The sequence below is a fragment of the Nestor notabilis genome, unplaced genomic scaffold (genome assembly GCF_000696875.1).
Source record: "Nestor notabilis isolate BGI_N333 unplaced genomic scaffold, ASM69687v1 scaffold9052, whole genome shotgun sequence".
Taxonomy (NCBI): Eukaryota; Metazoa; Chordata; class Aves; order Psittaciformes; family Psittacidae; genus Nestor; species Nestor notabilis.
Window position 1 is genome coordinate 104,086 of NW_009918740.1, and position 12,675 is coordinate 116,760.

General features: G+C 43.5%; 1 protein-coding gene across 1 annotated transcript in view; it reads right to left on the reverse strand.

The window, feature by feature from the left end:
- ELK3 (ELK3, ETS-domain protein (SRF accessory protein 2)) overlaps positions 1 to 12,675 on the reverse strand; it is a 21,230-nt gene that overhangs the window by 7,684 nt on the left and 871 nt on the right. Inside the window, exon 2 of the mRNA XM_010009887.1 lies at positions 2,298 to 3,092. Coding sequence (XP_010008189.1) covers positions 2,298 to 3,092 — 795 coding nt within the window. The remainder of the gene's footprint in view (positions 1 to 2,297; positions 3,093 to 12,675) is intronic.

Consider the following 12,675-nt stretch of genomic DNA (forward strand, 5'->3'; position numbering starts at 1 on the left):
ATAACAGACAAGTGCTGTCACATGTATGTTACTTCCCAGGTCATTAGGCACGTGCTGGAGCCTGGATGGTGTATGTGGATACAATGCAGACCACGCACATGCTGGCTGTAGCCACACTACTTTGTCCATAAGGAAACAGCATGTTGTAAAAGTTATAAACGCTAAAGTAGAGGCCTGAAGAGAAAGTAAGTCAAAATTATATATCCATGTGGGCCAAGGGAGAGCCAACAAAGTAAGAAGCAAAAAGTAATTTGTAAAAGAAGCAAGTGCTGAACAAAGTCTAAATATCTCTCTTTGAAGTTAACCAAATGGAAAGCTGACATTTCTCTGCCAAAGTACGGTAGTGTATGCACTGATATCTTCAAACCCATTTTGCTGTTCTGAAATTGGTTCTGTATATCACATGCCCTCTCACAGGGCTCCAGCCAAGGGTATTCCTCGTGACCAGCAGGTACAGTGGAAAGCCATCTGAAATACCCTTTCAGGCAGCAGGACTACATCACTCCTGGAGCAGGAGCTGGTGTCTGACATCCTGTTCTGCACCTGCCCCTGCACTTGCAGATGTCAACCGCTGGGACCTCATAAACCACAGATGGTCTAAGATATGATCCATGCTCTTACTAGGATAATGAGATGAACTGCAGATTTCCAGCCTAAATTATGGCTTTAGTTACTTTGCATTGTGGTATTACAGTTATCTGAACAGAGTTGTTATATAGCTCTTATTTTATATTCACCAGGTCGAGTATCTAGGTTGCAGTGTGCTTCTTTTCCACACTAGAAATATAGGGCTAAAAGAGAGGAAAGAAAGGTGTGTTGCTGTATAGCCAAAATTTTAGATAAATGTTTAGATAAATGGACCCAGGAACTACCCTACATGAGTGCATCTGCTGCTTCTGTGACAGGGTAACCTGTAAAAAAAAAGTTTGTAATGGCATTAAGTTGGATCACAGTCATCACGGCCTTAGGTAGCCGTCCTGCACCACAATCATATACCTAATTCTACATCTTTCAGGGGTAGAAAGTACACCAGTTTATAGATTAATGAGCAAATGAAATGTTCAAAGAAATACTTACAAAATGAGGAAAGGAATCTCTGTTCATACTGAGTTTTGGGGCAGCAATAAATTAAAGCAAGTTTGTAATAACTCATGTTGTCAGTCACTGTGTCTGGTTGGCATTTGATACGATTTATTTGTCAGATTTGCTCCCTATGAGCAAAATACTTACTGTGGTTATACCACAGTTAGTTAGAGGTTATAAGAGTCTGTCATTGCACCTCAATTTTGGTTTGCCACACTTCAGTTCTTCCTGCCAAGCATAACTTCACTTCAAGGCTTCACGGTGTCAAAAATGACAGGTAACAGCTCACAGAATCCTCCGTCTTTGCAACACAACTTGGTATCTTGGTGGCTTACAGGTGTGTCTGAACTGCAAGTAAATGACAGCTTGCAACACACACACCTTTGTGTTTATTTATTTACTTTGCTTGTTTCATTCAATGCCAGTATTTGCATTTTTATTGGAGGGGGGAAGGGGGGAGATGTTAGGGGGTGTTCCTCATCGGCATAAGTTTACTCTTGGATTCTTTTTGTTTAATTTTGCAGTGGCAGCAGCTCACCGATGGACACACCAGGTCATTCTCTATGTGATTTTCCTCTCTTCCTCTGCCCTGATGCATTTTTTTTCATAGACTTGCTTGAAAATGGGAACTCACCATTGTGACTGCACAAATATGTGATTAAAAAGAACAAAATAAGCTCCTGGTTATTCAGCAGGTCTGTGCTGAAAGGAACCTCTGGCAAGGCCTCTGTGTGTGCGTAAAACTTTGGAAATTGGAACTGGCTTACGAGCCTGCCTCAGAAAGTACTTAATTTACTCTGTACTCAAAAGCTAATGAAAAGGTCACACTGTTTGAAACCTAACCAAGCATCCCACAGTGCACATGCTCAAGTCATGACCTAAAAAACCCCCGTGTTTTTCTTGTTGGGTTTTTCCTGCTTGTTTTGTAGACCTGGTTTGAACTGACAAGCGATTCACTCATGTTCACTAATGGCTGCCCATCCTGTTATCCTTGCAGGCAGTCTATGAAGTGTGACAGCTTTTCCCATACTCACGTTAGGAACCCCAGGAGGAACCTAATTTCCACTCATTTTTCAGACGTCTGCTACGTTTCCCTCTTCCCCATATGTTGGTTTTTCTCCCATCAGATGGATAGGCGAAAAGAAGTAACGCTCCTGGCAACATGGAGGGAATACTTGGCTAAAGCAAGAGTACAGGAGACAGGCAGGTCTCACCTGTGCAGTGAAGAAAGCTGGAGTCAGGGATCCTGAAGGAAGCGCAGGGCTGTTGAGGGCGATGGAACCAATGTCGGTGCTGGAGAGGACCATAGGTGGGGCAGAGATTTCTAAGCCTTTGGGCTTTTTAGCCTTTGGGGGAAGCGATGGAGATTTTGCCTTGGAGCCTGAGGAGAGGTTCAGAGGCTCAAGGGAATCTGAGTTGTGGCAACTGGAATCAAGGAAGAGGCTCCTGTGATCTGCAGGGAGAGGTGAGGTGGGAGACAGAGATGGTGACCGGGAGGAAGATGACGATGGAGATGAAATGCTGGCACTGTTGGGTAGCATTAAGGAAGATATTTTAGCTGATACTGACGAGCTGAGAAAAGCAGAGGCAGCTGCTGTTTCGGAAGTGGAAGGCAACGACACCATGGGCCTCATAACTTGTTTGTCTGTTTTGTTTGTCACAAATCTGATGACAGTCCGAACTTCTTCCACTGGTGTGGTTCCTTCTGACTTCTCCTCCAGTTTTTCTGTTTTGATTGGCTTGTAAGGGTCTGGCTGGTTCTGCAGAGAGTTGATAGTGAAAGAGGAGTACAGGCCAGAGTGGATATATTCATTACGGCTCGTGCTTTTCAGTGCTGACAAGCTGTGCTTGTGCTGATCCCTGCTCTCGGAAGGCATCTTACAGTCGCTGTCCTGCAGCAAAAGGCTCTCTCTGCTGATTTCCACAGCATGTGGATCCATTTTTAAAATCTCAGGAAAGGAGACAAACTTGTACACAAATTTTTGTCCAATCACTTTCTTGATGATATTCTGCAAATACAAAAGCAGACACTAGAAAGATCAGCATTTTAGAGGCAACAAGTACAGCAAACGTAAGGGAGTTCAAAAGGGGAGGGGGGCACTGCTCGCTCCTCATGCTGAGCAGGTCATTCCATGGGGCTCCTAACACTGTTCACCCTTGGCTCATTCCCATACCTCTGCTCAGCGAGGGAGACCACCCCTGCTCCTCCTGGTGCCTAACAAAATCACCACTAGCGGGTGATAAAGACTTACTGGTGGGCTGTTTTCCTCCTGCTTCTGCTGAGGTAGCTTGGGAATATTTTCTTTCCACTAGAAGCAATCTTGCCACCTTGCAGACTTGAGCCATGCCACCATTTGAGTTACACAGTGAAGGCAAACTCCTTCATTTGTGCCTCCCAGAGATGACACCAACTACCCTGAGTGTGAAATACTCTATCTCAAAGGTACAAAACCACTTCAGCCTCTGTGCTCCAGTCATTTACCCTCTCTTCCTGACCTCATGCAGAAGGATTGACCTAGGCTGACGGTGACTGTCCTTCTTTCAAGAGTCAAGACCTATGTCTGTGACAAAAGGAATCACTTGCATGGGTTAGAAACGTACTTGTGTCCTGCTGTATGCCCTGTGCTGTCTCCAGGTTTGAATGAGGGCGAGGATGCTCACTGGTGCAGGCAGGTGGTTTTCATCAGTCTGAAGTGGCCATTGAAATTAATTATTTTAAAAAAAATAAAAATCCCAAACCTCTCAAAGCTTTGTAGAACTGTTTAATTTTTCTTCATATTTATCACAATAAAACCGACCCCTTTACAAAAAGAACTGATTCTCTTTGAAATTGGAAGCTCTCATGAGGGTCCTGTTTCCAGTCCTAGCTCTCATCCTGCAAACGCGGTATGCTGCCTGCTCTAACACAATGCACCGTATCCCCAAGGACACGATGTGAGCTCCTCTGGAGAGACGCTTTATGGCACCAGGTGCTGGCCTAGCCTAAGAAAAGGACTGGAACATTTCCCACCCTAAGCCAAGTGCTGTGGAAGATGATAAGAATCAGTGTTTCCTGAGACTTCCATAGTGATTTCTCTCTTCTTGAAGGCTCTGGTGGAAAGTGTATCTTTAAGACACCTCTGGAAAACCCTTTCCAAGAAGCTTCCCTTTAGTGCAGCACGTCTGCTGCACCTCCAGCTGGTACTCTGCAAAGACATTTGCTTTGCTCTATGTATGGGAATGTAAATATTTACAGGATTCCTAAAAGTCTAATTTGGTTTTCATTCTACCTGAGACCAGAAGAGGAAACATCTGTTAAACTGATTGAAAATAAAAAGAAAAAAGAAGGAAAAATGAATACAAAATCATCCCTATTTATATGTGGGCAGTACCCAGTGCTTGCAGTGCCCACACTACACCTTTTTTGTCACAAAAGCAAGGCTCAGTTTGGGAAAGAAGAGTCTGCATTTGAGTATTGGAACCTTTTCCATCTTTCAGCTGAGCTGCCACACTCTGTAATTCATCTCTCTGAATGTCCTGGCATTTCATCCAGGCACCTTCCTGAATACAAAACTAGTGCTACAAAGAGCCCTGGGATGTAGCTTTGCTTCAGAGGTCAGGAGCTGTGGCTCCTGCAAGTGCAGAAAGTTGTTTCCCAAGTTTATAACAGGGATCTGTAGCAAGGAGGAGAATTAAATTCAGCACGTTCAGACTAAAGGCATAAACCTGCTCTCTTCCACACCAAAATGTACACATCTACCCACCTGATGGATTCTTCAATGCCTATTTTCGCCCTCTGAAAGTTCAGTTAGCCCCCAGGATCTCAGCCTGTGTGAGCTTTAATTGCCATGGGTTAGATATTTTTGGCCTAGATTTATTTTTTTCATGCTAAGTAGGTGAAATGTTGGCTGGACACACTCCTGAACTCAACATCACATTCTTCATGAAGGAGGCAAAACCTTCAAGCTATTCACATACGAAAAGAAACATCCCAACTGGATTTTGGGGCTTTTTTTTTTAAAATCTCTCTCTTTTTTATGATTATTTTTATTTAAAATAATACCTCCCTTCTGCTCCTGGCACCTTTGAGTTATTGTTATATCAAGCACTGGCAACTGAGATCTTTCCTACTTGGAAAGTGTGAGGAAGCAGCAAAAGATTAAATGTATTTAAGGGTGGTACTTTTATACCACTGGTGCAGGCTTGAAATAGAGAAACATTGCTATAAAAAGCAACTGAATGGGCTGGTGAGTTTATACTTCCTCTGTTATTATTATTAAATATAGTTGTACTTTTAGGAGGACTCAGTGCAGCTCCTCTAACCCCGTAAGCCTGCAGCAAAAGCCCACTTAATGATGCCTGGAGATTAAAAGGATCCTAGTGCAGATCGCACAAGCACTTTGCAGGCTTCTCTTAAATGTGGAGCCTGATGGAACCTCCACGTCCATGTAAGAGAAAATAAGGACGCAAATTAATTAAGTGCCTCCAAAATGCCATGGACTTCCCTAAATTTTTTAATAACTGAAGTGAAGGTAAAGAGCAGCTTATTTTTACCATCACCTCAGCGATCTGCCAGAACCCTTCTGAGCTGTGGATGACGGTTCAAACCACGGAAGACAGTGACAAGCATCATGACAAGCAGGGGTTTCCCACCCTCAGTCTGAAAGAGCAAAGATACCTTTCTTGTATTAAAGACTGTGTTTGGGTAAACCCCTTGCTCAGAGCAGGACATACAGTAAGTGTATGTGCACATTTAGCCTGTTTGTTATTTGAATTTTCTAGGAAAATCCCCTCGTGAGCAGGCTTGCAGTGAGTGCTGGTGGCTGCGCCGGCAGGGATGGTGAGCGCTGGGGCAGTGCAGCTGCTGGGGAGGAGAACTGGGCAAGCAGAAGCAGGGCTCCAGTCCAACAGCTTAATAAAAGTATAACTCTTATCAAGAAACAGCACTCTCTGACATCCAGAAAGAGGGCAGGAGCTGGGAATGTCCCTCTTGCATTGGCTTCTTGACTGGCCCATGCTTGAACACTTTACACTTCCCCTCTTCTGTCCCCAGCCTGTAAAACTGATGACAGCAAACGTGAGCACCTGCCACTGCAAAGTGCTTTGGAAGCTGCTGATACAAACAGCACAGCACTGCCTGATGTCTGCTCTGGCACAGCAGCCGTTTTAGGGAGCTCAGGCTTATTCACACCACATCACTTCAGACCCTCAGTGCATGTGCACCTACAAACCCTAACCAAGTGCTGTGAATCACCAGCTGGAGGGATGGGGCCCTCTCCCTGTCCTTCTCCACAGACCAGCTGGCTGAGCTAGATGCCAAAGGCTCAGCGGCCTGGTTCCTCCTGCAGCTTAAACCAGGCTATAATGTGGTTGGAGGTTTCTTGTGTCAGCTATGCATATGCACTACTACTTTTGGAAGCCCTCCCAAAATACACAGGAGCTGTTTGCCCATCTCAACAGCATATTACCTCCAGGTTTCTTTCCACTTTTTTCTTTGCTCCCAGGTGTTTTCCTGTGCATTGGTGCACCTCAGACTTCATTTCTTCTATCATGTTTTTGTGTTTTATTTTCTTCAGCTCTGACTCTTACTCGCTGTTTGAGCCATCTAGAGCTAAGGTGTAACTATACTACCAGTGTGACACAGGGATTTTAGTGGCTTGGCTCAAACCTGTTAGCTAGGAAGTTTGCTAGCTGCAGGAGCCACTTGGGAGACTGAGCTGGGAAATGGGATCCAGTTCCTAGTTGAACTTCAGACTAATGAGGGGCCTCAGGGGCTGGAAGACCAGACTGGGACATTTTCCTCCTCCCAGGAATTGACCCGAGATCTCTTAAGTGCATGGCCGAACAGGATGAATTTGTCTGTGGGTATTAAACATGCCCACTTTGGAAAGAAGGAGAAGGACCAGACCTGTAGCTGCTGCACTTAACTCCCATTTGGATGTGTTGCATGTTTCCTAGCTCTGAGAGTACTGAGGGATACAACACATGCAGGGACACTTAGGCTCTGAATTCCTCACAGGACTTTATGAGGAGAGAGCCAGGCTTCCTCCAGGCATTGGGAACCCTACCCAGAGAGGGCTGCTCACACTCCCATGTCTGAAGTATGTAAGCTGGTACCTGTGGCTGCATGGTTTGCTCTAAAAAACAGGCCATGTGTCCACATCAGCGTGTGCAGGCAGGCAGCTTCTGTTAACATCACACTTTATTCACTATGCTTATTATACTGTGTGTGTTGAAGCTACATTTAGGTGAAATGTTTAATGGAGACACAGATGCTACTAGATCATGCACCTACACCGAGCTTTAGAAGCACAAGGCTCTCATTTAGCGGGATTTCTGTCTTCCCTTACCCACCTCCATCTGGAAGGCAAGGCCATTCCTCTGGCTGGCACCTCTGGCCAGGTTCTCTGTTTTCTCTGCTGCAGTTCACTGGGAGTCTCTTTCCTCTCACATCAGACAGGAACTATTTGTCATTCCTTTCAGAGGGGTTCTTGGCTTTTCTCCTCTTCCCATTACTTCGTACTATCAAATTTTTTACTCCCATCTTGCCATAAGGACAGCATACTCAATAACTACTTCTATGCCATTTCACACAAGCACTTTCTTGACTTCCACACATCACTTTTGAACAAAGCTCCTTCCAATTCTCAATAAAGCTATTTTCTAATGCTCCTTCAACTATCTCCTTATAACACCTCTTACTTCTACCACTAAAAAATGTACTGGTATTCTAGCACCATCATACCACTGTTGTTTCATTGTAATGATCTATTTTCCCCAACGTAACTGAAGAGAAGACCTTCCCAAAAGTAAAATAATAGTTTCCATTCTCAGTTTATATCCTGAAGCTCTGTAAGCAGACAACCAAGCAAAGGACCCTCTTCCCAAAACAATTCTTCCATGCTGCCAGCCGCACTTGGGCATTAAAATTAAGAACTAGTAACCAAGCTACTGGGTGTGACTTGTTATAGGAGGGAATGCCAGGGGCACCTCTGAATCCTAGGAGCACTTGAGAAGGTCTGTCCCCTGAGCAATGCAACAAGCGCAAAGAAGCTGTTATTATTTATATACTATACATCATACTGCCAACCTATCTAAATAAGCAGGCAGCTGTTAACCGAAACTAAAATGATTTATTCTGTCTTTAGAAGACAAACTGAATAGCAGTCACTGAGCAAAGCCTGGGGCCACATACTGTTAGAGAGGATGCAAAAATACTGAATAGCTGCTCATCGCAACAGTATGTGACTGTGTAATTAAAGATGCAGCATAACTCATGCAAACACTAAGGTTACCCAGGGAACTGCGATTCTTGCATTTCCCAACTTCTGAGGGCTTGATTCCACAACTGTTACATCCTATTAATGTCTGTATCTGCATGGAATTTCCTGGATTCACCCTCCTTCCCTCTAAACCCCTAGTGGCGAAAACTCACCAGCTTCCCTCTTGTGGTGTCACCTTGAAATATTCACGGGGACCGTTAGCAGTCTTGAAACCTCTAGAAACTTCCAAAAGGTATCTGTCATTACAGCTACCAGAAAAGCAAAGCAACTAGGCAACTCCAACAAAGAGAAACCTATTAATCCTACTTATAAGGGTATTCTAGTTCTACACATGAAGCTGAAGTGGGCTGTATGGGAATAGATGTGAAGGGTTGCCTTGCCTGAAAGCATTACAAAAGATTTCTGACCAGCAGAAGTGTGTGACATGATGGACATGCTACTCAAGCTGTAGGTAGGTAGAGTGCAGGATGCCTTTCCTCAGTGCTGTCTGTCATCTGTTCTGCTGCTCTCTTGAGGCAACAGTGGAAATGCATTAAATAAGAAGGGGGGAGGCAAATTCCGGTAACAAATGTAACAGGAAATGGAAAATCTTCAGATTATCTACAAACCTTCAGCAACCAGAATCATGGTAGCAAATTACAATCAAGACATGCCACACTACATTTCCTGGGGTGCTTTATATGTTAATTTAACATAAATCTAGCCATGAGCCTCAACAGCACGTCATGCTTGCTCTCAAAGCCTGGCTAAGGAACTTGTCCTAATTGTGTTATTTTTCCTCAGTACTGGAATTAATTTACTTTTAAGTTCAGCTGAACAAGATGATGAATTTTAACAAGCCAGTGTTCCCCCCAAGCAAAAGGCAGCGCTCATAAACCCCCATTTATCCAGTGATCACTTTCTGTTTCTCCGTGGTGAATAATTTCAAAGACAAACCATGAAGCAGTAGCTCAGTTAGTGTCAGCTCTATGCAGCAGCAGCAGCAGCAGCAGCAGCAGAGGGCAGCCCAAGAAAGGAAGGCACATCCCATGTGCCACCATCATTTCTAAAAGATCACTGCCCCTTGCCTCAAACTCACATGCTGCCTGATCATTTGGGTTATAGGTAGAGAAGTCCCTGTTGATAATTCCAAAACCCAAATGAAGTCTTGTCCAGAGTTCTGCATCTTGCCTTCCCCCAGCCTGCAGCACATTTATCTGTTTGCTCAATGTGCATCCCATTTGCCCCTGCACATCCAGCTGCCAACACATCCATCACTGCCAATAGCAAGGGAGGGGACAAGGATCTCAGAAAGCTCTTTAAGGCTACCTCAAGGTCAAGACTGCTCTTGGATTACCCTACAAAATGGTGAATGGTCCAGGGGAAGAGGAGAGCAAAAGTCACCTCATCAGACCTTCCCCTTATGTTTTGAAGAAGATAAAGAAGAATGCCAAAGAGCCTTTCCTTTCCTCATCAGCTTCTTCCCTTTCTGTGCCATGCAGCATAGACTGAACTGGCAGCAGAAGCATTCAGGACTGAACCCACCACGGAGCACTCCCTGCCAGACTACTAGGATTCATCGTCTACGATCTTCTGTTGGTATCTCTCACACTTCAAAACCTGCAGCAAGTTCCCTGTCCCTCCACACTCTGCTAATAATCTACCTTTCTCCACCGCTTTGAAGCCAACAGGACACAATGCTCCACAGCCAGACAGAGAGAGATGCTCCCACTGTTTTCTGCTAAAGGAGTTACTCCTTCAATTTAAATAGCCATAGCTATGGTTTGGTTTCTGGGATTCAAACCCTGATCACAATACACAGGGAAGAAAGAGTTTATCCTTCTCTCCATCTCAGAGCTCTGACCTCCACTGGGCTGCAGAACTCCTGGAAAAACAGCCAAAATCCTTGAGCCACACCTTGATGGAATTTGCAGACAGAAGAGAGCACATGGTCCAAGAAAGCAGGTGTAAGAACAGCAAGCAATCACCTCAGCCAGAGCCCTGCTGAAGAAACTGTGGAGTCACTGCTCCAGCAGATGCTGCATGAGCAGAGACAATACAGACGACTGAGGGGAGTGTGTGTTGGGCGGGGGGGGTAACTGAAAACAGTACAAGGGTTAAGAAAATAAAGGTTAAGAAATAAAAGAAGAAAGGGAACCTCAAGGAGCTGTTATGTTTGAAGAGATCAGAGTGATCTCAAAGGACAAGTGCTACAGATCTTTTGTACCTTGTTTTTAAGCAATGTCTGTTCAGTCATTCTGCATCTGGGCTCTGCCTGGATACGCTGTTCCCTCACCAGCAGGCACTCTTTCTCCATTGATCCCAGTCAAGTTTATAATCAGAGGGGTTAGAGTCATAAAATGAAGCGAGCTTCCCCATGCTGAGCAGAAGCCTTTTTAGCACTTAGTAAGGTGAATTCATCACACCAACTCCTTGGAACAGCCGCTGCACTGTCCTCCCCGATTCCTTTTGTGCCTTTTCAGTCAGGCCTCCTTTGAACTTGTTAAGTGGAAAAACCTGACTTCTAATGGACAAAATACTAAAAACATTTCACTGCAAAACTTAAAGCTTGAAATCTGAAATTAAAAAATTCTTACAGGTGTCCTCCTAAATTCCAATGTGAGTAGTGAAAAGTCTAATCATCCACTGGTGCACAGTAATTTGCAGTCAGCATGGGATTTGACTGCTGTATTAGATTGGCTGCATAGTGCCCAGCCCCACTGTGCCCTTCAAGAATTAGTGCACTAATTATTACAAGATTCATATAATGCAATTATTAATACTTTATATAGTAGAGTGCAATAATTAATACATTATGTATATTAGCGCAATAATTAATACATTTAGTGCACTAAATAATATATGACAACAGTACACTGAGCTGAGTTCAGCAATAGTATCTAGTTTCCTCTGCTTTTTACAGGCAGCAAACATGCCATAATCGTGCCAAACACTGATGTTACTCACTGCATAATCTCATCTCACTGCCTCTTTTGAAAAATCAAGATGACACCAGGCCGCTGAGTGTGGCTATGAAGTTTTCCTTTTTAGTATACAAAACCAGTAACAGTCCTTCTTGTTCATATTTAATCTTCAAAAATATAGAAAATAGTAAAACCTATTCATTTAGACATACTATCTTTTTAAATCCAATCAAGGGGAACTAATCCTGAAAATATTTAATATTAACTAGTAAACAAAATATAATGTTCATCCAAAAAAGGGTGGCAAAACAATTTGGAAACTCCTTGAATTTGCTGAAGTCAAAAACTGAGAAAGGTGAATATGCAAAATATTTTAGCACCTCCGTATTTGTGTTGTGCATTTTTTTCCTTCTAGTACCTTGACACATCTGAAAGATTCCCTTCAAATAGCTTTCTCTTCTAGCAATCTAACACATATCCTGGTTACTCCCTGTTCTCGTTTTTGTATTCTCTGTTGTACTGTTGCCACCTTGCTTCCTGCTGAAGAATAAGACCAAGGACTAAATGTCAAAGCGAAGGATGGTTTCATGAGTGACAGTGATCTTATGTACACCCACTACACTGCAGAAGTTTTATTTCCAGAGGAGCTTGCTACCAGTAACCTCTACTGACATCTTCTACATTGTGGGCATGCTCACGATGGCTGAAAATCAGAAGTAAATTGAGTGATCTAAAAAAATTCCAGATTACTGTGTTCAGTATGTTATTATTTCAGTTTTAAATAAAAAGGTTGAAAGCGGAGCTCTCAACAGCCCTGCACTAAGTGTATGCCTACGCTATCTGCCTGTAACCACCTCCTGAGAGCGCACAAATAACCACAGCTTGCCAGTTACAAGTTGGCTGCCTAAACCGTGCTGACTTCTTGGATCTTATTATTTCTGTCAAACCTCAACATATGTATCTGTGAAGAAGGAGCAAAATTTAGTAGGTCTTGCAAGGGCAGAAAAGTTGGATGAAGAAACCCCCATCAAAGCACATGTTTCACTATTTTGAGACACCCAGAAGGTAAGTTTCCAAGCGGGATTAAATTCAACATTATACAGCAAATACAGTCTTCACGTGAGATGAACTCAGCATGAGACTACTACCTTGACAAATGGACCCAAACATATCCCTCCTCTGACACCCACCATCTATCTGCCGCTTTTCCCTCTGCTTGCTACTCTTATTCTGCACTTTCATCCAAGTAAGGCATGACATTAGTGGTCTCTCATATATACCACTGCTAATTAAATGATAGCAACATATAATCTGACTGCTGTTGAAGCTATCACAGATTTTGTCCTAAAATGACATAGTGAAAAATGTCCAAATTCTTGTAAACACTGAGCATTAACAAAGAAATAGTTACAGTGAGATCCTGCTGA